At 40.9% G+C, this 25,445-nt stretch overlaps 1 protein-coding gene across 1 annotated transcript; it reads left to right on the forward strand.

Annotated features, from left to right (window-relative positions):
* Positions 1 to 4,212: 4,212 nt before the first annotated feature.
* On the forward strand, positions 4,213 to 25,129 carry LOC140237901 (uncharacterized). The gene is made up of 8 exons (XM_072317833.1): positions 4,213 to 4,349; positions 12,993 to 13,265; positions 16,476 to 17,024; positions 17,332 to 17,465; positions 18,652 to 18,778; positions 20,507 to 20,712; positions 22,902 to 23,167; positions 23,847 to 25,129. The coding sequence occupies exons 2-8, from the start codon at positions 13,005 to 13,007 to the stop codon at positions 24,524 to 24,526; spliced, it is 2,223 nt and encodes a 740-aa protein (XP_072173934.1). The 5' UTR covers positions 4,213 to 4,349; positions 12,993 to 13,004; the 3' UTR covers positions 24,527 to 25,129.
* Positions 25,130 to 25,445: the final 316 nt, after the last annotated feature.

Consider the following 25,445-nt stretch of genomic DNA (forward strand, 5'->3'; position numbering starts at 1 on the left):
TAGAGAACTTGAAGTGATTGATTTAAGTTAATGCTATGAGTTAGTAGCTACATTGATAACTTTAGTTTCAAGTTAGTTCATAGCGGATCCAGGGGTGCCCCCTTGGAGCCCAGGGGACGAAATGCGAGGGGTCCAAGTTGGCGGCCTATATACTTTATGTATAGATATTTTCATCTTCTTCTTGAAACTCCATTATGGATTTTCACCAAACTTGGCAGGTATCCCAAGGGGGGGGGGGGGGTAGGACGTTAATTTGTTCAATTGGGCACCATGCCCAACCTTGGAGCCCCCATCCAGGGGGTCCAACCCTCCCCAAATTAAGGAATATTAAGTCTTCTTCTCTAGAACTAGAAGTGTATAGAGCCATAAGTTATATAATACTATGAATTAGTAAATAATCGCGCACATTGATGACTGCATATTCAAGTTTGTTGCGCGGCGAATCCAGGGGTGCCCATTTTCACCAATATGGCAGGTAGCCTATATAGGGGGATAGGATCTGAATTTGTTTGAATGGGCACCATGCATCTCGGGGGGGGGGGGGCAGGAGGGTCACCCCCCCCCCCCTAAAAAAAAAATGAAGGAATCTTTCAAAATTTTCTCTAGAACCAGAAGTGAATATAGTTCATACCATGAGTAAGTGCATTGATTTCTGTAGTTTCAAGTTTGTTCATGGTGGATCCAGAGGTGCCTCCTTGGAGCCCGGGGGGGGGGGGGGTAGGGGAGGAGAGGTCCATGGGGCAATCATTGTAGATTTTCATCTTCTACTCGCGAACGTATGGTCAAATTTTTACCGAACTTGCCAGATATCGCTTGGGTGATCTAGTAGAAATTTGTACAAAATGGGCACCATTCCCCACCTGGAGGAGGGGGCCCTCTGGACCACACACCCGAGGGTGGGGGGGGGGGGGGCTGACAAAGCCTCCCAAATTAAGGAATCTTCTCTCAAATCAAGCTACAGTATAGTGATATGTGCAATTTAGATTATTCTGATCGTGACTGCAATTCTGAGTTTGTTTGTGCCAGATCTGGGGATGAGCCGGATGCGAGCCGGATCGCTCTGTTTTGGATATCTCAGCCATTTCAAAACCAATTTTCAGCAAAATGAACGTTGAATTCCTCATGGAATTACATGCTCGTGCATATTTCCTAAGAGGTTTCTCATTATTTCACCTGAGTTAGGTCTCAACCAAAACAATACGATCCCTTTAAACAACTTCGATAGCCGTCCATCTAAAATTGAAACCTAGTTGAAGGAAAGTATAGACACCCAATACATTTGTGACAAACATGTCATTTAAATTTTTGCTAAATATGGGAAACTGTCATCTCACATTGTCAAGACGTACTGTAGACCTATAAGGAAAACTTTATCGCGATACTGTGGCAAAGGCATATCAGTCGCCATAGCGACATTTTTAAGCTTTATGCATGCAATCCCGTTATAACGAACACGTAATTAGGCCTATAACGAAATTCGGGTTAGAACAAAATAAAAATCCAGGTCGCAAAATTATCGGTTGTATGTTTTTTAATTGTTTATTTGTTCGGTTATAACAAAATTTCGATATAACGAAAGAAAACTGCCGGTCCCGAGGACTTCGTTATAACGGGAGTCCACTGTATTGATTTGGTGCTTATTTACGTCGATGTAGGGCAATTTGTAAACCAGTTGCAATGAAAAAAAAAAACACAACTCAATGCAAGAATTTCATTTATTTGAAACAAAACACAAGTTCTTCACTTGTAACATCATTTTCTCACTTACTGATCAAATTAGTTGAAAATCTTATTTCCGAGTCCTAAGAATTTTTTTTTTCAAAATGTGTCTTCTTATTTCTGTTGTGATAATTATTTTCTCACATGACCTCACTGATTTTCCCCAATCATTGTCCCTTCTTATCCTTCCTCAGGCTCTATTCTCTGTGAACTGTAATTACCATCCATGCCGGCATTCCTTACATCGTTTTCTCATCCATTGAATATGGTTTTATACCAATAATTCTACGAATCTTCTTTTAACCAAGATGCCCTATATCTGTATGGTTTAGTCAGCAAAATGTCCAAGAAGCCACGCTAACTTGTTGAGGAGCACTACGTGTGGACAAAGTGCGACCAGGGGGAAAAAATACTATTGAAATTGCTTCAGATTTTGCTTGAACAGAGACAGTGACGGACATTGAACTACTGCGTTAGAGAGTTGGTTCCAGTATTTGACAGTCGTTATGAAGAAGGAATCCCGGAAAACTGTAGCTCTGTGCCGTTGTTGGATGAATTTTTGATTATTACCTCTGGGGCCCGTTGCATAAAACTCCAACCGGATTTTTTTTTTCCGGTTGAAATCACAAAATTCCGGTCGGAAGCTCCCAACCAGAGTTTTTATGCAACGGATTTTACATTCTTAGATAGCAACCTTAAAAAATTCAGGTTGGGCAAATCCCAACCAGAATTTTCTAAGGTTGCTAAAAAAGTTTTATGCAACGGGACCCTGGTGTCACGTGTGTTGGGTTGAACGTAGTCATGCAGGGGGACATTGACTGGTCCGTTTTTCATTTTGTTCAACATGCAAAGCCTCTGATGTTTTCTCCTTGTCTGGAGTGATTCCCAGCCCAACTCGGATAATGCCCTTGTAACAGACCCCTCTTCCCTAATGTAGATGTTCGTGCAGAATCTGGCTGCCTGCCGTTGAATTCTCTCGAGAGATCTTAGAGTTGATGGATTGCTTAGTTGTAGGGTCCCAGACGGATGATGCGTATTCGAGATAGGTCTCACTAGAGCCAGATATGCAGCAGATTTAACTTTCATATCACAACTCCATAAGTTCCTGCCGATGACATTCTGCACATTTTGGGCTTTCTTAAGAACTTGCTGAACATGGGGGTTCCAGTTTAAAGTGTTGGATAAGGTGATGCCCAGATAAGGATGAGATGATACGCTCTTTGATTCCAAGTTACAAAGATTTTGGGAAGGATTTCTCTTGCCAAAAGTAGTGGTGCAACATTTAGATGGGTTGAAATTCATTAACCAAGTGTCCTGCCAGCTTTCCAGTGATTTTAAGTCATCCTGCAAAATACTAACATCTTGGGTAGGTGAAATGGGTGAGTAAAGTAGGCAATCATCAGCAAATAATCTTGCTTTGGAAGAAACAGCATTTGGTAAGTCGTTTATAATAACAGGAACCACTAGGGTCGGATCCAGTGACAGTGCCTTGAGGTACACCCGAGGTGACGCTCGCAGATGTATGAGAAGAATGACCGTCCGTCCTGTAACCAACTTGCAATCCCTCTATCCATCTCTATTCTTCTTCTCCTTCCGGTTCCTTCAATATAAAGCTGAAGATTCTTCCAGACTGTTTGCTTCTATATTGTTGAATGTGTTGTCCAATACACAAACCTGTGCGATCCGGTCCGGTATGCGATTGATGCCGATCTGGGGGTGCTCACTACTACCATTAATGCGGCCCTGCTTGCGAGTTTGTTCGACCGAGGCCAGCAGCAGATGTCATATTTTTTGGAACATGTCTATGGGGGTGCTGCAAGAAACTTGCGATTAATTGCAAGTTGCAATAGATCGATCTATTTCAAAGTTGCAATAGATATGACTTTCTTGCAACACCCCCTGTGTCCATAACCTTGCGACCGCCAGCGACCTCACCTTTGCGGATGCGAGTTACCGCGATCAGGTGCGACCGTTGTGTGAAGCCTCGACACGGATCGCAGGAGATCGCTCATTCGGGCAAGATCTCGCAGTTTGGACACCCCCAGTCAGTATGGGCATTGGGCTTTACTTTGGAAGCTCATACAATGTACTTTGTGATTGGCTGGCAGTGTAAACGAAACGATATCTAATAATTAGAAAAAGAAATCCACTTCAACCAATTCCATCCAACGATCCAAGCTTCATTTACACACGTACACAGCTCATCAGGCGCGCGGCGGCGCGCACGGTACGGTGGCGCGGACGCGGACGTATGGACTGTATTGTACAGCACGATTTGCACAATAGATATATGTGCAGTAAGGTGAAGTCATAGAGCTGTACAGCTCTATGGGTGAAGGAAGTACATGTATTAGTACAGTATATATGTGGGACTGTATATCAGGGATCGTCGCAAGCGAGAAAATGGTCGTACGCATGGGTGAATTTCCGGCTGTCTTGCGTCAATCCAAGTGGTAAAATATGAAAATATGAACACAGTGGGCTGTAACGGTATATGATTGATCTCGTCGGTATCTAGAAAAGTGACTGTAGATGTTCACTGCACTCACGGGGCATGGATCTCTAGCTAGCCACGGCCAGTGAGCAGTGTCTAGCGGGCTCGTCAGGGCGCGAGGAGCAAAAAGCCAAAGGTAAGCTTCCTTCCTGCAGGTTGCAGCTGCACAGTCGAGTCTCGAAGGTGAAATGTCTAAGAGATCTAACAACAGTTTACTTACAACACTATGACCTAGGTTTTCTACGTAATTATGTTCGGGAGTAGGCCTAACGTTAGACACTAGAGCTATTTAATCTTTACATATTTGGCCGTCATTATCACGATTATCTGAAACATCTGTGCTATTATTTGCTAACCGTTACGCGTTAGCAACTAATGGTTAGTATTCTATTAGCATTAGTTAGGCACCTAGGCCTACTAGTACTACTACATAGGAGTCTTAACCGTTAGGGACTAATGTTAGGTGCATATCATAAAGAAAATGATTAGATACTAGGGTAGACTAATGTTAGAGAGGGTCTAACGTTAAACGGTTCCCGTTAAACTTTAGTCTTTACTAGTCTAACACGGTTAGGCATGCCATAGGACCTAACGTAACGTTAGGGTCTATTTAAATATTAGGCCCTACCTCCGCCAAGGGAGGAGGTTATGTTTCGTTCGTTACCGTTGGTTTGTGTGTTTGTCCGTGTGCAAAATATCTCAAAAAGATTTGGATAAAACTTGCATGAAAGGTTTAGAATGATTATACAAGTAGAACTCTATAGTTTAACAGATGATTATCATTAAGGAAAGAGTTCCTTATCATGTCCGCCCCCCTCCCCCCGCTCAGTGTTCGATATGTACCCCCCGCTAAAATTGCGTGATAACAGCTCGAGTCTAGGTTCACATTTAATACGATACAGCGTCTGACCAGCGAGCGGGCACCTTCAAAGTGGGGAACCACAACACAACTACAAAACTTATGAAAATTTATACGTTCTTTATAAACAATGTACACGTTACCAAACGTTACTCACGCTAAGTGCATGCTTGTATTACAGAAGGTTCGTAAGTCCATTGAGAGCCCTTGTGATAAGTCCGTGGAACCAAAAAATGATACTTTCTGGCGGATTCCCTAACACCGTCGGGGTTCATCGTTGCAGAATTCAAAATGGCGCCTTGATCTCTGCGGAAATCTTTTGCGTGCGTGCGATGCGCTGCTTGACCTTTTGAAAAAGGGCATTCAGATCATGTGACCTCCCGAATATTGGAAATGGCCTGGCGTGAAAGACGATGTACCGTTCGTGAACCGTTCACGCATGCTGCATATGATGCACCACGCGCTACCCCGGGGTATCGTAGTAACCCGGGGTACCACGTTGTGTAGCGCCATCTCACGTTCACTCGAGTACAACCGCAGAGTTAGTGCGTTACGTATGCGCACTGTACTGACCCGTGGTACGGTGCGATACTCAGTATAGCGCTTCATGCACTGACTACACGCACTATTATAATAGCCCGCTTGCTGTGCCAAAGTTACGATCTCGTAGACGTAGTTTCGATCCCGTAATTTTGTAAGCTTTGTGCACTTTGTGCCGAACAAAATATCCTTTCGCAATTAGGATCAAGCTGCAAAAATGCCAGCAGGTGATGGGGGCTATGCCGCACTGAAAGGAAAGGGCCGGAAAAGAAGGAAAATTTCCAGAGAGGAGAGGCTGGAAAACGCGAGGCTTCGCGCCACTCGGAAGTTGGGGAAGGAAGGGGCCGCCGATGTTCTGGAGGTGTTTCAGAAGGCCAGTGACGCCGGGGATAAGGCGGAGGCAGATGGCATTATTATGACCCTGCTGGCTCAGGGATTAATTGAGAAAACTACAGGATGAAGAGGGTTTTTTTTTACAAGAACAATGGCCATAATTGAATGTTGAAGAATTAATCACACACAAAAAAATTAATTTCCCACTTTTTGGTAACCCAGGGTACAGCCCTAAAAAAAAATAAATAATTCAACAAAATGGCCGATTTTTTTCTGGTACCCCAGGGTACCATTTATGTCATCATATAACCATCATTTTAGGTAAGTTATTAAATCTAAATTTCAATATTCATAGCATAGATATGAAGTCTCATTATCATTTTGTTCATCAGATGAGTTTGAAGTGACAAAAAACTGATCTAAAGTATCAAAATTCAATCCGATCGCATGCGATCGTTGGACCCTCTTCGTGTTTGGAGCTTCGCTGGTACAGCCCTGTCGCGCTACGTATGTACAGCGGCGACTGGGCTGTGTATAGTTACTGGTATACCATAAGTATCTGAGCCCAGTGCGCTCACGATTGTGCTGCACAATGAGTTGGGAGGCAGAGGTAATTCGTGGCAAATACACAATGCATCAACTGTACTATGCTCGTCGTAGATGGCCCTACTTACAGACTTTCTTCAGAGCCTTCGAAAGGCTCTGACTTTCTTCCGAGTCGTCTGCCTTGTTATTACTTTGCATAGTACTAGTCTCGGCAATTGAAGTTTCACCCCAGTACAAACCGACCTCAGACTTCTTCTAGTTTTGACTGCTTTTCAGGCAATTGAAGCGCCATATGCGTAAAATGAAAGCCATAGAAGGTTTATAGGTGGATAAGAGTCTATGTCACAGCGAATCGCATAACCCAGGAGTCTGCGTCGCCCTAGGACACCGGGGTCCGCGTCACCCTAGGACACCGGGGTCCGCGTCACCCTAGGACACCGGGGTTCGCGTCACCCTAGGACACCGGGGTCCGCGTCACCCTAGGACACCGGGTCCGCGTCACCCTAGGACACCGGGGTCCGCGTAACCCTAGGACACCGGGGTCTGCATCACCTTCGGACTCTGGGATCAATGTTACCCTAACACTAACCCTGACCCTAACCTTATACCTTATCCCTAATCACTACCTCTAATGTTAACATAACCATCGCAGTACATCCTGACTGTCAACCTGTACACTATGGTCACGGCCGAGTTGTCTAATATTTGTGGCGAGTTTATATAAGGGCGAGTTACCTTCAACCGAGCGACGGACGTACGTGCAACGCTTACACACAGTATGCAGCATGCTAGCAGTAGGCATGGTGTCCATCCATCGCATCAGTCTTTAAATAGTAAGTTACATTTCGCTAGCAATACGATCTGGTTTAACATCAGAATTCATCTTTTTTTACAACTACTGTCCACCAGAAGCTTAATTCAGAAGGAAATGACGTGGCATTATCTCTTAAACTTGATCACGACAACCAATTGGCTGTAAAGTGCACACAAAAGTTAGGATTAATCGCTAGCAACGTAATGTTAGTCCCACCTATGTGAAATTAAGTTGGTGAGTAAATTTTCACTATTATTACATTTTTGTAGGTTTTTATTCATTTCTGCCACTATTTCTGCCTATATAGATAAATGTGTTTTGTGACTAAATATATTTTCTTCTTATCTTTTTTTTTATTTTTTATTTTTTAGCGGGGGGGGGGGGGGGGAGGGGGCATAAGGAACTCTTCCCATTTTGATAGTGTTCCAAGAATTTTGGGGGAATTTATGAAGGATTTTTGACATTTTGGCAGGTAGGGTCAATGAACTTGGCAGGCTGCGCGTATTGAGGTTTGCTTGCGCGCACTGAAGTGCGTGCTCTAGTTTCTGCTAGGGCGGGGTGCGCGCCCTGCAGCTGAGGGTTTATGACATAACAAAGGCTTCTATATTGGGAAATCGGGCGACTTTCAGCACACAATGCTATATAAGTACGTATGGGTGGAAATCACTGATATTATGGAAGAACAAGATCAGTGGTGGAAATGAGCTGCATGCTTGGCGGAGGTCTGCGCTCTCAGAGTGCTTTTCTACAGTAGTTACAAATACAACAATGTCTAACAGTACACAGTTAGATTTCTAGTTTGATTCTATTTCAGTTATAAAAAGGAGAGTTTAAAGTAGACCTCTACTGAGTTTCAACATTAACATAGAAATTGATAAGGAAAACATCACTGAACATGTAGACCTCTGGAACTGGACCTTCAAGGTTCTATAGCAGGGCCTACAATGTACGTGTACACTCCCAAACAGAATGCAATCAAGCCACAAAAAGAGCGGCACAACTTCGCAAGTTCATGTTGTCGCTTTCTGACAGCCATGATAGAACAGCATCGAAATATCTGATGTAGATCTAAAACATGTACAGTGTACATCTATGGTATGAGTATAGATATCTAGAGTCTAGAGTAGCGGACCCAGTTTGCGGCAGGTTAAGGCCTTTTCAAGGGTATTTAGTAGTATTCTGGAATCAAAACGGGCAACAGAAATTAAATAATTTTTTTTTTTTTTTTTAAATTGGAAGAGGTACCAAAGGACTCTTGACACTGCATCACAATTTTGTATGGTGGACAATTACCCTGGTCATAATAATCAATTTTATACAGAAAATTTGCAACCACCAAGAGGACCAGGTTTGCGGCAGGGGGGTCCAGTTTGCAGCACCCCACACAAAAATGTCCCCTGATTTCTTCAAACATTAAAATTTTGCAAAAAACAAATATTTTTTGTTGGTCCAACTGATTTTCAGCTTGTTAAAATGTTAGAACGCTTTATTTGGATTCATTATCTCGATCCGTCACGATTCCATAGTTTTTCAAGATTGCACATACACACTGTATTTCATCAATTTCCACCCATTTTGACATTAAAAAAAGCGCTATGTGTGTAAATCCCATAGGGGTGCCGCAGACCAGACCCATCCCCGACATTTTGGTCACTGTTGCAATCCTCAAAACTGACAAAGGAAATGAATTTTAGAATATTTAACACAGTTACACAAGGAATCCTTACCATGCCAGGCCTCTTTTCATAGTAAGATTTTGTATAAAGATACAAACAAGGAATGATGGTGGTTGCCTAGCAACAGAACAAAACTTTAACGTTTTGTTAAGAAAGTCATACGTTTTTAAAAACAGCGTAACACAGACGGTTTAAATTAGAATTATAAAGGCCATCATCCGAGTTATTTCATGATTCTGGTATCAAAAGAAAGCTCTTCAGTTGCTCTTCAAATAAAACAATAAAAAAAAAAATACCCTTCTACCTTTGAAGATACAGTTAGATATTCCTAGGGGTGCCGCAAACTGGACCCCTGCAGCAAACTGGTGCCCCGACTCTACCTAAAATTTTTGCTAAAATTCGGTACTTTTTGTACGTTAGCAAACATTAGCGGCTCATACCCACTCTTATTATCTTTTGATTATGACAGAAACTGAATAGGGCCTAAGTGTAAGAGTCTACACTGTAGATCTCAAATCTGAAATATGTGGTCGTATGCTAAAATTTGAATTTACTCATCAGTATCTAGACTAATCCAATTGTACGCTTTTGGTTGATTTTACGATCCACCTTGTTTGTTTTTGTAAACGGCACCTGTCAATCCCCTAATTGGGTCAACATTCGCGCAAAACATGCATTCAACACCATGATGAATTGCAACAATTGAGCTGGAAGCGCATGGCGCTGTGGCAGTGACAGTCATCTGGGTAAAGTAGGCGTTTTGCAGTTTACAGTGATTGATAGCGAGAGAAAAATAGAATGTTGGGCACTGTTTCCTTGAAGGAAAGAATAATATTGATAAACAATACACTATAAATTGTGATGAAAACTGTCACCATAATGCACGTGATTAATATCAATTTGTCATAAAATGAAAGATACTTCAGACTTTTATTCACACTCACAGCTCTCATCTACGTGAATTACGCTCCATGCAGCGTAGAATGATATGTAGCGGGATGGCATTCCGTTGTTTCATTGCCATCTGTCATTGATTGCCATCATTAGGAAGGAGGCATCTCAACAACAGCAAGAGCTGCAGCTGTATACATCGTGTACAGATGGTGTGGTGGACCAGGATGATGCCTGCTTTTGACAACATTTGAAGACCTAGTTATTCTGAAATCCTATGTAGCGGTATGCACTGGACTCATATTGTCACTGCCTGGTATTTTCCAAGTATCAATCTCTTTTGGCGACCAGGGATGACATCTCAAAGCACTTTGTATCCAGCACTATAAAGATACAGTCAGACAATATAACTCAAACTGTATATCATTATTCAGGTGGGAGTTTCTTCAATTTGTTTCCCTCTACAAATGAAATTTATTAAGATCCCAACTGCTGATCTGTAAATTAACAAACATGTCAGAAAAAAGGAACCAGTGGGACTCAAACCTCTCATCTACTGCTTACCAGGCAGTGACACTACCACCAGGCTGTCCCTGGTTGCCGGCAGTGACATGATGAACATGGAACAAATATCAAAGCTCCGAAATTCCGACATTGTTACATGTTATACAGTATGTTGTATATCATCACATATATGTCATTTACAGTAATATGCCATCTCCACCTGTGACTACTTAACATAACAATGTCGGAATTTCGGAGCTTGGGTTTGTTCCTTGTTCATCGTGTCACTGCCGGCAACCAGGGACACAGCTGGTGGTAGTGTCGCTGCCCGGAACGCAGTAGATGACATGTTTGAGTCCCACTGGTTCCGACATGTTTGTTAATTTACAGATTAACAGTTGCGTTCTTAACAAATTTCACTTGTAGAGGAAGACAAATTGAAGAAACTCACACCTGAACCTTCACCCCTCTGAATAATATCTTTCTTTCATATTTGTATCATTATTATATTTATTATGGAACCTCAGTACCATTACACAATTACGTGGACAAACAAATGCCTATATAATTGTGCAGAAAAATGTTGTTTTACCAAACAGGACATTGTCAAATGATTTCACTGCTTTGAATGATACAGTGTAGTATGCTGTACACTGTTTACATGTACATGTATGTAACTTACAGTACATTTACACACGTGTACATACAGATTGTAGTAGGAGTTGTACATGCAGGGTGCTACATGTAACTTTATTTTATCACTTGCCCAGTCAGGCAAGCAGATTTTCAAATTTATTGTGAAACACTTGCCCAAATAGTAATTTTACTTGCCCGAAAAGAAAGTCCAAAATATGAAGAAATAATATAGAAAATGATTTGTAAGTCACTATCATTTTGAATGAACAGCACACATTGATTTGCACGCTTTAACACAGTGGAGTAACAAACTTGGTCCGATCAAGTGTTGGCGTTGCATTCCATTGGGGCTTCTTAACGCAAGTGTAGGAAAGTTGCTGAAATGAAATACTGTATAAAGTGTGCTGCATTACTAAATAGCCATTATCTTTGGGCTTCTGTATGGTTGACTTTGTGGGTCTGTGGACGGCTTCAAAAATTTTTTGCTTGCCCAATTCAGGCAAGCATTTGTTCTCATTGTTCAAAAATGCTTGCCCGAATTTGATTTTCACTTTCCCCGGGCAATCGGGCAAGTGCTTCTGTAGCACCCTGACATGTACAGTGTATTGTACATTGTATCCTACACATATATTCGCATTTTCATAGATCTACAACACATGTACATGATCAGGTAACTACACTTAATTGTACAATATTGTATCTTGTACCATTCTGTAAAACCAGACATTTTCACATGCATTTTAATTTTGTGATAGCCAAGATTTGCAAAATTAAAATACACTGAAAAGTTCTCATCTACACTATATGCAGTGAATGCCAGTGGCAATTCATGAAAAATTCATGCATCGAGAAATGCTGTCATCTCAAATTCCAAAAAATTTCATGCCACAAAAATTTCCGGTTTTACAGAAGTGAAAACTTACTCTGGTAGAAAACAGAGACAATCCACCCTTGCTACGATGTACGGGTACACACAGATTGCACATAGTGGACATTTGTATCTGAATAAATCTCAGAAAGAGGGGGAAGCTCTAAGTATCAGATTTATTAAAAAGAAAAAAATGAACACATCAGATTTAATCAAAGCAGGGCACATCCGGAGAAAAAAAAAAAAGTAGAAAATGATTACCGTAAGTCTCTCCAACATGGATTCTATGGGAATTCAATACTTCAAGGAAAAGTATGGTGAGGGGCTGCTTTATCAAAGGTATAGGTACATGTACACATTTGTATGTACACATTGTACATTCTAGTGTACAAATCTACAGTATATCAAAAAATTTTAGTAGGTATTACAGAACAGGTTACAAAAATTCTGTGATCTCATTGGTCAAAAACTGTGTGTTGATTTTGTTATTGCACACTTGTAACAAGAGTTTGCACGCTAAGCAAGCATCTGCGCACTAAGCTAGCGTTTGTGCACTCAGGAAGAGACTCCTATATAGCCCATTGACTAGCTAACCATGCATCCAGTAATTAGTGGATGCATGGTTGGAAGTACTGGATGCATGGTTTTTGTATAATACAATATATGGCAAGCCAAAAAGAAATGTACATGTATCCATGCAGTAAATTTACAATCAGGTATCATGATCAAAAACTGGATTTTTAGCAAGAAAATGGTCCCTCATTCTGTAAAACAGATGATGCACATGCCTTTTCATGCGTCAGTTGGAATGGTACCATGTGCATGCAGTAACTCTGAAATTTAGCCTAAATCCACAGGCTTCGTGTCGTGGGTTCAGCATTCCATAGTTACCTTATGCACACAATTCCTATTGACGTACAATGTACTCAGACTTGTGTGCCATTTGTACACTGTATGTATTACTGGATTAGAGCACAACATCAACTCATAAAATTTTTATAAACTGGTCTGATGTACTGTACACATTTTCAAAATGTTTTCAGTGATATAGTTGACCAAGAAATTCATGACACATATTAAACAGGTCTCCTAAACCATACTTTCACACTTAGCCTGTCCACGGAATGGCAGAGAGCAGACGCTCGCATGCACCTCAGACCCTGAGCGAGCTTCAGCTGTACCGGGTCTTAGAGCGGGCCAACCTTCTCCCATATTACTCTAACTTCATCCACCAGGGCGGTGACGACGTTCAGCAATTGTGCGAAGCAGGGGAAGACGAGTTTCTAGAGATCATGTCGCTTGTGGGCATGGGAAACAAGCCACTCCATGTGAGACGTCTGCAAAAGGCCCTTCAGGAGTGGGTGGCAAGCCCAGGAGCTTTTCAGGTATAAAGCCATAGTTCAGTCCCATTTTTTATTTCACAACACTGCAAATAACAAAGAATATGCCTCTTACAATAAAGGTAAACATCTAAAGCTGCAAAATTTGCTCATCTCAAGAATTGATTTCTTTTTACAGTTCTTGGAAGTGATTATCAAACTGCAAACAAAATTTAACTCAAGTTACCTTGCATGCGAAAAATTTGTCAACTTTGAGATGTACACTAAAATCTAATCACAACCTCTATGGACATCACTATATCTGGAATGAAGATTTTAGACCTGGTAAAGAGGTGGAAGGCAGCCCGTAGCCATGTTCAGCTTGCAAGAGCTTTCATACTGTAGTTTTCATCTGCAATATATGATACAGGTATACAATGTAGTTGTTTTCAACCAAACTTGGTACAGAGTTTGTAAAATCATGGTTTTAGGGGGTTTCAAATGTCACCCCTGCATCACAAAACCACCAAAAAGTCACTAGACATGGATTGTTTTTGTTAAGGGAAGAATCTGATGAGCAGATAACTCATTAAAACTGGACTTTCCTAAACTTATCTCAATAATGGAAAGAAATTAGTGTACTCTTTATGGAACAGTGTAAACTGCGAAATGAGTCTTTCAAGTTCAGGGTCTATTCAAGCTAGTGCTTAATTTCACGGTGCTGTGTTCTTTGCAGTGAATGAAACAAAAAACAGGAGGTAAAGCTCTGTAGCAGCAACAATGAGGGGATTATTCGATCAAGCTGAACTTTTCAACACTCATGAAACAGCTATCCATGACTAATGCCAACTGTAAATGCAGTAGCACCATCATTTGAAAAGTTATCAGAATTGAAATTGAGGAGTGTGTAGTAAAGAGTCCATAAGATATGAGAAGGGGACTAAAGACTTGCCTTATCACATTTATTACAAATAAAGAAAGGTTTTCTGGAAAAACTGCAGAAACACAATTTCCCAACTGCCCTTTCAGAAAATGATTTTTTAAAAAGAAAATGAAGATCACCCATTTCACCTATTTTTAGTCCTTATGTTAATTCAGGGCGAGAATTTGTTTGTGATCCAAAGTCAAATGATTCTACTGTGGAATTTGAAAAGTAGGGCCTACTAGGTGTAGCACAAGTGCATTGCATGAAGAAATAAAAGATGTGCATGAAAGGCCTGGGGGTGGCCTATTCTGTCCATGTGGGGACCTATTGCATGCATGCTGTAAGCAGTTAGCTATTTCTCTTTATTCTTCTTCTTTGTAATGAATTGATCCAATGCTATCAGCTTTTGCTTGTATAGGATGCATTCACAGTGCCTTGGTGGGTGAAGGAAGGAACTCTTGGTGGTCCCAGAATGGTTGCATTTGGTCTTGAATCTTTGATCGTGATTTCTTCTTCTTCTTGAGAAATTGAACAACTTGTTTGTTCTGTGAAAAGCACATCTAAAGATGTTGCTGAATCTGACAGGCTTGAGATTTTTGGTTGTTTTTGTTGTTTTAAAGTGGGTACCAAAACTGAGCCTCAACATTGGGACCCTAAATGTGTAACAGGAGAGAACATACAAGTAGGTCACACATTGTAGATACATAGCTGAAAATCGGTTGTCATGAGCCGAAATTGAGTTAGCCAAGTCATTGTACTTTGGTGGATGAAGATAGAAGGTTAAGTGTTGGCAGTCACATTGGGGCCCAAAGCACAGTCCCAAAACTTGTTGCCCTTTGGCAGATGTTGGCTTTGTGATGAGAAGGGCAGAATAGACAGTTATAAGATGAGTCTCAGAATCTCTGCAGTCTCATTGACTGATTGTCACAATATAAGCGTTTGTGCTAACTAAACATGCGGCCACATTAGCACATGTCTTTAAGCCATGCGTCAGTTCATTCCTCAGGTATATTTGTGGTAGGCAAACATTAGCTCTGGAGACATGACTCACTATTACCAGACACAGCACTGGGAAAATGTATTTTACCACGTCTTCTGATTATGCGTTTATTGTGTAAAACATGATGCACAAATCTTTTGTGATAGGTGGAATGGGATATGCACATTTACATGTACTTTGAAATTGGTCTAAAGCCACACTCAGTTGGGCCTCTCTGAAATTACAGTTGTAACTCAATGTATCAGTCTTCACTACGTGTAACCCACACACGCCCTTGCATCATGTGCACAGTACCTGTATGCTCATATTTTTCAACATGAAATGCAGTCTTTTGTCCAGACATATCGGATCATTGCAAATTTGCCCATAAATGTCTGAATTAAGTAACTGTCTCTGGCAATGCCCAAATGGTAGTATTTTCATGCTCCAGTGAGCACATGGCAGACTGGATCTCATTCTTGTTTTTATCATCATTATGCCTCCGCCATGAAGTGTCGCAAGAGGCATTATGTTTTCAGGATGTCCATCCACCGTCCATCCATTCTTCCGTCCGTAATCAATTTGTGAACAGCGTAACTTGGAAAAAAAAAAATGTATACAAGTATGTGTGAGTGGACAAAGTTGTGCTTTTCAACTTTTGGGTACACATGCTCAAGGTCAAGGTCAAATGCTCAAAATTTCATGATTTTCCTCTTATCTATGCAATGCCTGAAGGTATTTTCTTGAAACTTCGTGTATACATGTATTACCCAACAGAGAATCTCTAGGAATGTTTTTGGCCAAATGGTCAAAGGTCAAAAGGTCTAAGGTCAAATGAAAATGCTACATTTCTCTTTTTCCTCCATATCTAAGAAGTGGCCCGTGGTAATGTATCATCATGAAACTTAGTTTATACACGTGTATATCTGTGCATGTACTCCCTGACAGTGTTTCTCTTGGGAATTTAAGGGTCATGGGCTCAAAGGTCAAGGGTCAAAGGCCAGCTTAAAGTGCTAAAATTTTACTATTTAAAGCAGAAATTACACTTCTTCTCCATACCTTGGAGATTACTCCCTTCATTAACTTATAGAAGCGTCAAAGGTCAAGTAAAATCCTCAAACCCCCTAATACCTGTTCTCAATGTACAATTGTAACCATTCATCCAGTTAAACTTGTGGTTCAAGGAAAGTGAACATTGAACATATTTATGACAAACATGTCATTTTGATATTTTGCCAGTTGTATGAAACTGTCATCACACATTGTCAAGATCTACTATAGACCTATTAGGAGAACCATGCATTATGATGGAGGTATACTAGTCGCCATAGCAACATTTCTAGTTTTGTGTTTTGTTGTTGTATTTTTCCAGGAACCTCTGGCTGCGCAGCAATCTCATCATCCTTCACTGACAAACATGGACATTTCTTTGGCTGTGAACTTACAGCCTCATGGCAGCCTTGGAGTGCATCATCCGTCTAACAGGTGGCCACAGACCAACACACCTGTCTCTTCATCATCATCTCCTGGTCACCCTCCTTCAACATCATCAGCTTCTAACAATCGATCCTCACCTGGCTCATCTCAGCAAATCTCCTCCACGCCTCCAGGTTATAGGCCAGCTGGTACTTTGTCCTCCCCCTCTCCAGCGGCTTTCAATTCAGCACCTATTGGTCGTCTTGATAACCCTACCCTGAGCCGGGAGATGATCAACAATTTGCGGGCTACTGCAGAGCAGGTGATTCGTGCTGAAGGACCATCCCATCTTCCACCAACCAAGAAGATCACCAGGGAGGTAGAGTACATTCTCAGCATGAGTCCTGACCACCCAAACAGGTTGGAGGAGATCCAAAAGTGGGCCAGCATCTATGGGCGTTTTGACTCAAAACGGAAGTTGGAGAAACCACTCACTCTACATGAGGTAAGTGCAAGAACTATGATTTGTGTATATCGCAAATTAACAGCACAGTCTTCAAATGTTCTTTGTGTGTCGTATCTATAACAGATACTTCCACCTGAATGTGAATGTGTGGACGCTATGGAATGGAACAGTAGCTACATTTGAGTCCATGACAAAGAGCAAAGTGCTAAAGACAGAGGATCTTTCCAAAGATGATATTTGAAGGCCCAAAACCAACAGAATCAGGCAAGTTTGAACACTAAGAGCTTTCAAATTTCTATCAGAGTTTATAAATATCAATGAATTTGTGTTATCATTTCACCCTTAGGTGACAGTGAATGAAGCTGCAACCCAGCTGTGTAATCTAGACCCACATCTCATCTTGCAAAGGGACAAACTCTTTCCTCTTGCCAGACAAGTTGTGAGAGACAGTGGCTACCAGTACAGACATGGACAATCAAGGTACAGTAAGAATCTCATATTGGTTGGTGGCAACTGTGGGTTGGACAACTGAAAAGTTCAATTCAATTCTATTCAGTTCAATTTATTTTTCCATCAATAAAAGGAAATACATGTAATACAAAGTGATACATTTACCAAATCAAGTTTTTAACCATTCGGAAGGACAAATTAGTGGATATAATGCAAATGTATACAAATTGTGTTATAGCAATAAAAAAGAACAATGCACAGTTTGTCATTGAGACAAAATAAAGTGAATATGATAATGGAAAAGGGTGTGCGACTAAAAAGCAATGCTTGAAGGACGTGGATTACTCAAAGAAAAAAAAAATACCAGTATAACATGTTTATGCTAAAGTGGTCTATGTACAATTGGATCTTTGATCATTGATATGATGATGCTGATATAATACAGAGCATACTATTAACAGTACTTCACTTAAGAATACAAACTCAAGGTAACATGACAATGTTACGCCACAGACGCTATTTCTTGGGCTGTGTGTACCAGGGAAATATGGTGACCAAAACAGAAGACACATAGGTGTTCATGCAAAACAACAAGAATGTTCAACAACAACAGCAAAAGCAACACAGAAATATTAGAAATGCACACTTTAACAAAATATGCAATACAGAGTTACTGCGTGTTGTGTAGTTCACAGGAGGATGTTTGTATGCATGCATATGTATCAAATACTAGACAGCCTGAAAGTGCAATATATATCAACACCTTTTTTTTCTAAATGCTGCACACTAGACCACTGATTGCTATCACACGAAGGTTACAAAAGCAAATAGCATTTGTTGTGTGCTTGATGCTATTTTGTCAGCTTCATGGAAGGAAAAAAAAACACTTTCTGAAAACGCATGTTTATCATTTCTCAATATCAACTTAGGAAGGTCAGTTCTACAGTATGGGAGAAACCATTAGTATGTAGTTACCATACAACTTTCACTGGAGTAAATATTAATTGTTTTATAATGAGTTACTCAGCATTCAGCCCAACGTGGAGTACTCAGAGAAACTAATAATCTGTTTAAACCTGAAACAAAATAACTAAAAAATGAAGTCCAAACATGTAAAGGTGAGACAGTAATACACAGTAGAAGATGTATTGCGAGTATTCACCTTTAGCCACCATTTAAGTGATAATTTCTGTATTTGAAATGATAATTTTGGCAGATCAACAAAGGTGAAGGGATCTTCCAAGGGACGGTCCAAGAGCAAGAGAGCCAAGCTGAGCAACGAAGCAGAACTCAATCCAAACCCAAGAACAGTACAAGCTGAAATCATGAAGATCAGACGAGAGGTATATATATATGTATGTATGCAAGCGCGGTTTTGGGGGGGCAAAATCTCAACGGGGGCACATTTATATGACGAGGTGAGATCCTCGGCGCGGGAGCGAAGCGAGCAAGCGGGGGGGGGGGGGGGGGGTGGAAAGGGGGATTCCCCCCCCCCCCCCCCACTGTAGGGAGCTTTTGTAAAACAGGGTACAAACGTCGCGTTTATAGACTATTTAAAAGCAAATTTCTAAGGAATTAAACACAGTGAAAAATAATCAGTGCGAAGGACTATGATTATTACATACGGGAGTACATAATAATGTGATGGTGTGAGATCCTCGGCGAGGGAGCGAAGCGACCGAGCGGGGGAGGGTGTGGGAGGGGGGATACCCCCTCCCACGGTAGGGACTTTTTGTAAAAACAGAGTATAAAAGTCGCGTTTATAGAACATTTAAAGCAAATTTCTAGGGAATTAACATATTGAAAAAATCATTTGGAAGGACTATGATCATAACATATGGGAGTACATTAATAATGTGATGGTGTGAGATCCTCGGCGAGGGAGCGAAGCGACCGAGTGGGGGGAGGGTGTGGGAGGGTGGACACCCCCTCCCACGGTAGGGACTTTTTGTAAAAACATAGTATAAAAGTCGCGTTTATAGAACATTTAAAAGCAAATTTCTAGGGAATTAACATATTGAAAAAAATAAGTTGGAAGGACTATGATCTTAACATACAGGGGTATATTATGTGATGGTGCGATCCTCGTCGAGGGAGCGAAGCGACCGAGCGGGGGAGGGTGTGGGAGGGGGATACCCCCTCCCACGGTAGGGACTTTTTGTAAAAACAGAGTATAAAAGTCGCTTTTATAGAGCATTTTAAATTAAATTTCTGAGGAATTAAACATAGTAAAAGAAATCACTGCGAAGGACTATGATAATAACTTATATGAAAACTTTTCATTTTACTATAAGTACGGGCAGAACGAGCGAGCCACTTTCACTTGCAATTTATGTGAAATGTACTCATTAAAAGATTAAACGTGATCGCATCGTTCGAACAATAGAAAATATTCTTATTCTGCTAGAAAGCAAAGAAGAAAATGAAAAATGTAAGGTTTACTAAAGGTATGTTTTAGCGGGCACACTCAAGGACACAAGGCTACCATCTATACATTAAATTTACTCTTAAGTTAATAGATACAATAATGTATGTTGTTAGTGTATTATGATTTTTGCCCCGTTAGGGGCGAAAATTTTTGCATTTTCAATTATGAAATTACAACATTTAGACAAGAAATATGCCTTTATTGTTCATTTTGATCTTTAAATCAGTGATTAATTATTTGTTACAGGGGGCACTTTGGGGGGGCAAAAACTCGTTTTGCCCCCCCAACATTTTGTTTGGGGGGGCAAGTGCCACCCCTGCCCCCCCGCTTCCGGCGCCCTTGTATGTATGCTATATATATATATGTTTGTGAAGGTTATTAGATTTATATATGATAGATTTTGTTTGATGCCACAAATTTCCTAGCTTTCTTCAGTTGTAAGGTCATCATTGCATTATATGCCGTAACTATGCTTCATGTATCATGATTCGAATACAAATGTCATATCTACCTGTGCTACGGAATCCCCCCCACCCCGGAGCATAGCCAAAAAATCCCCGCCCTTTTAGGGTTGAGGTAATAGAACATGCAGTGGCAGTTATATTAGAATGTCCTTACTCTAATACTTTTATGTCTGGCATAGGAAAGGATGAACGAGATTTCCACACTCCTGGCCAGCATCAAGAACCAGCAGTACGACCTGAAAGCGAAGATCTCTATCGCCAAGGCAGAGAACGACCTCCAGAAAGTTTACGACCTCCAACTGGAGCTGGAGAAGTTGACCACTCAGCAGCTGGCCTACATGACAGAGCAGACAGATGTTATCAAGAAGCAGAAGCGCTCAGACAGGTAAAGCCCTGCTCTCACTCTGCAATGTTGAATTTCCTTTGGTTTGCAGTGAATGCTGTAGGCTTTTGTTCATTTACTGTATGCCCTGTATATTTCGTAAGGTTTTTGTTTTTGTGAATTTCACAAGTCGTGTGCTATTCACCAATTTAACAACACATAAAACTATAAACTCTGATCTTGACATGACTGTGGCATGCACATGTACGTCTCTTCCTATACTCCACGATCGTGAATTTATTCGCAAAATTTTTTGGAAATCCCGATTTGTGAAAAATTATCGATAAATAGATTGCATATAGTAGCAAGATAAGAGGAGGACTTCTCGTGACAATAACTAGTGCTGTTCGCATTGCAAGTGAAAATTTGTGAAGCTAGAAATTTTGTTAAGTTTTGATGAAAGTTGCTAGGCAACTTCACGATACGCCCCTTGAAACTGTGGCAGAAAAATTTGCAAGCTAGAGTGCGAAGTTCATGTCCACGATTTGTGATGTGATCACTCACCACAGAAAAATTGTGAAGTTTGCCACATGACTCGTGCACACTTCATGTTCACTGCTCAAAATGGTGAATGTGTACCATGGATGGGAGTGTTATGAAGGTGAGGGGTTTTCGCAATGCTGCTTGTACCATAGCATTGCGATTAGGGCATACTACTTTATTAGAGAAAAGGGATATGTCTCTAACAGCGAGTACATTATTGACACTTTCTCGTAAATGTTCATTATTAAATTCTGTTTACATCATTCTCAAGAGTCAGTCATCTTGGTTACTGTAGCAGTGTTTGTCATCCTGTACTGCTAACGGAAAGGAATAATGGCAACCTGAATGACAAATGAGACGAGATGTCTCTGATAACGTGGAAACAAGACAAAATTTTGAGGGTGTGATGAAATCAATAGAGGGTACATAAGGACGGCGGGAGGTGGGGAGGGAGGAGAAAATCTTAACCCGTTGAGGACGGACTGATTTTGCTACAACACGCATTTCCCATAGACACCTGCCCGAGTATACTCGGGACTCGTCCTCAACGGGTTAAAGGACATAATGAGCAAGTTCTATAGATCCTTTAATAGAACCTCTTTTTACATGAACGACAGTGGCATATTGACCACACTGATGGTGGCAAGCCTGGTACAGCTGCGTACAATGTGGGAAGAACAACAGCAGCATCAATACAAGTTTCGTATTAATCTCTTCTTGCTGTTGACTCAAATACCTAAAAAAAATAGTCTATTTCAATGTTCATTCTCTTCTCAGATATGGTGGAATCTGATGATCAATTATTGTGGAAATATGAACATTTGCGTGACCTTCCTGTAACCATGTGTACGATCAACAAAGTAACGACATATTTTAGGAAGAAACTAGAGTAGGGAGCCTGGAAGTCAGATGTATTGAAATACACCCAGAAACAAATGCATGGAATATAACGATTGTATGGTTGTGGTTTACAATACGTGCAACTGTACAACAGAAGAGTATCAAACCTGTGCCAAACTAAATGGCATGCTGGGATCACCTTCGCGCATGTGAAGTTTGTTGCAAAATTTTGCTTGTTACTCACTGGGTGCATAATTTTGCAAGTTTCGTTGCAGTGTGAATGGAAACGTGTAATTTCGCAAAGTTTCACTTCGCAAATTTTCCCAATGAGAATGGCCCTAGTGTGATTCGACCAAGGCACAATTAATTGAAATAAGCCACATATGTAGGCAACCTACTATGTAGGCTGCCCTTTGTAGGATAATAGTATTCAGTACATTTAATTTGGCACAGTCATGTATTGAGGTTTTAAAATTTGGCAAAAACATTTGAAAGATATTTGTATCTTTGAATTATGAGCGTTATAAATGATAGTATTACAAATGACCAGGACTGAGAGTTTTGTGATGACGTTTTGGTTTGTTCCAGACAAAAATTGAAATGCAAGATCACACAGTCATCCCCCTCTAGTATGTATTTGTCCAAAATACATGTATTGCATGATGAGCTGGCTATATCATTTAGCAGCTTGATGAATGCTGATTGTTGTGCTCCTGGTTTTCAAATTTTTTTTTTTTTTTTTGCGTTTAATGTGTTTGTATGAAAGGGTATGAAGCAAAACAGATTTGATGTAGACCAAAAATGTCATGCTTTACAAATAAATCTAGCTACACGTGTACGTTTCCGTGTGCAATATATCTGCCTAATAGATATTATGTGGCCAAGGCAAAAGCAGAAGGCCGTGATGAAGATGACATTGATGATGAAGACTTACTCTCTGATGGTGCCAACAGTCTCTTGCATGATGACCAGCAGCAGCAACAACCTCAACAACCACAACAACAGGCACAGCAGCCACCACCACCACCTCCTCCACCTCAACAACAACAACAGCCACAACACCAACAGCCAAACCAGCAGCAGCAGCAACTTCCGCAACATCTTGCACCACAGCAGCAATCACAGCCACATCCTGGTGAGTATGTCACATACTGTTTGTTGGCATTTGCTGTATGTTGCTGCCATGTATGTGACCTTCTTGAAACAAAAAAGTTTCCTATTCATTGTAGGAGAAAGTTCTTGTAGATTTATACCACTCCTGCACAACTTTGGCCTTTTTTTTATGAATCTGAAAATGATGCTTAAAAGCAAACGTCCAAGTTAAGCAAAAGCTCAAGGTCATTGCAGGCAGCAAGCATTTACTTGTGCTTGCTAGCAAAAGCTTATGCTCGCAAGCAATTGCTTGTTTTTATGTATACAGATTCAAGCAAAAGCCTAGCACAAGCAGTTGCTACTTTTTATGCATATGGCCTATCATATTTTTTGCATCAGAGTATTCCTACTGCAAAATGTAGTGCTTGGCTTTTATTTTTTTTCCTTCCATTTTAAAAGATTAAGTACACTACCAACATTGTACATTCTATTAGTTGGATACCAAAAAGCTTATCGTTTCATTTCAAATGGAAATTGTGAGTTCAGAATCCCTACAGTTTCTGCTTTCCATTTTAGATGAGGAAAAATTTAAGTCATGAGTTTTAATTCATGAGTTTAGATTAAGTCAAGGTGAGAAGAAAAAAAATCATTCTTCACAATTTGCAAGGCCTGTAATTCACAGCAAAAACAGGTCTTTGTCTCTGACCCACTGTCTCTGACAGATCGGAGAGCCAAGTGTTCCTCGCCACCCAACCCAAATCCTGAGGACCGGTATACCCAATCCAACAACTCACACGAGCCCCAGAGCCCACAACACCATCAGTATAATCACACAAATCACAACTCGCTGCAGGCAGGCAACCTTCGATCTGATCATCACAGTAGCCCACTGACTGTACGGCACCCAGTTGTACCCCAGGTTGGTCTGTCTGTCTTGGAAAAGCTTGAACTTAGTCAGCAGATTAGTCACCCGCCCAGTCATGTGAGGAGTCACCAACACAGTGGTGGAAGTGGTCACTCGAGAGACTCACCGCGGCACCCTAGTCAGGCATTGAGTGGCAACCAATACAACTCACCTACTGATCAGAGTGCTATCAGCAATGGACAGCATTATGCCCATCCCATGCGGGAATCCCCAAATCCAGTCAATGGTGAGGAGATATCCCCACACACTGGGCTCCCAAAGAGGACAGCTTTTAAAGCCCAGCGGCAAATGATGCAACATCTCCTCATGGATGAAGGGTTTCGAGTTGCCCAGGCTTTAGGGGAGTATCGGCAGCAGACCATGGGCTATAACATGAACGATGGGAGTCACGTCAATCACACTCTGATTGGACATCACCACCACCAGCAATTGGTCACTTCCCAACCGCAGCCCATTCCCACTCGACTTCCGCTGTAGCAACAGACTGTCAAAGGCTGATGGACACTCCAAACTGCCCTTGTTGATAGCTACACCCATTGTCTTGCCTTTCCTCTTCCATGGTGGTTGGTCTGACTGTACACAAATAATCTTGAAACATTTTTGATGGTCATGAGTAATGATATGCTTCCACAGGCATGCACAATTGTTTCACAGAGATAGCTTGAAGGGATGTTAATCTGCTGTGGTGTTGTAGTTTACTGAGAATATGAGAAAAAAATTCATTGTGAAAATGACATTTTGCACCACTAAGTATTTCATAGTCATTGAATTTTTGTAAAAGTTGATATCACAGAGCATCTTTTTCTGTGATAAAACTATGTATTCTATTGTTTTTTTCATGTCATGTTTTATTCTACAATCAAAGTAGACAGAGTCTGCTCCTTATTAGTTGTGTGCACCTGTGATATATGGACAGTCAAATACTTGTAGTGAGCAACATTTTGATTAGCCATCATTGCTGTGATCATGTGGTCACTCCCTCATCCTGTAGATATTGACGGATTGAACTAAAGACCTCACAGGTCAAAACCTCCCACAAAAATTATCCAGGACATTTGTTTGAATAGCGTTTAACCAACAAAGCTACAGTATTTTGAATCCTTACACCTTGTTGTGTGTTTGTGTTTCACAAAATTAAGTGCATACCACCCCTGTGGAAGTTTGTTTTAAAGCCATAGATCTGAGTCAATCTCTTCTCCATATAAATGGAAAGCTGTCCCAACAGAAAACATGGAACAAAAGAACAGCGGTAATTTTGCAAAGTTTTTTTTATTAAAAAAAGAAGAAAAGTATGCCCATAAGAGTGTCGTCATGGTGCATGCCTTTTCCTGGTCACCCTGAAATTTTACCTCCATCTTTTAACAGCTGGTTTTACTGTTTTCCTTTTGTTTTGGTT

Source organism: Diadema setosum, chromosome 14, assembly GCF_964275005.1.
Source record: "Diadema setosum chromosome 14, eeDiaSeto1, whole genome shotgun sequence".
NCBI lineage: Eukaryota > Metazoa > Echinodermata > Echinoidea > Diadematoida > Diadematidae > Diadema > Diadema setosum.

Coding starts and splice junctions, on each gene's coding strand:
- LOC140237901 (XM_072317833.1), top strand. CDS start 13,005: ATGGCAGAGAGCAGACGCTCGCATGCACCTCAGACCCTGAGCGAGCTT. Junction 20,713..22,901: donor AAGCAGAAGCGCTCAGACAG/GTAAAGCCCTGC, acceptor TCTGCCTAATAG/ATATTATGTGGCCAAGGCAA. Junction 23,168..23,846: donor GCAATCACAGCCACATCCTG/GTGAGTATGTCA, acceptor TGTCTCTGACAG/ATCGGAGAGCCAAGTGTTCC.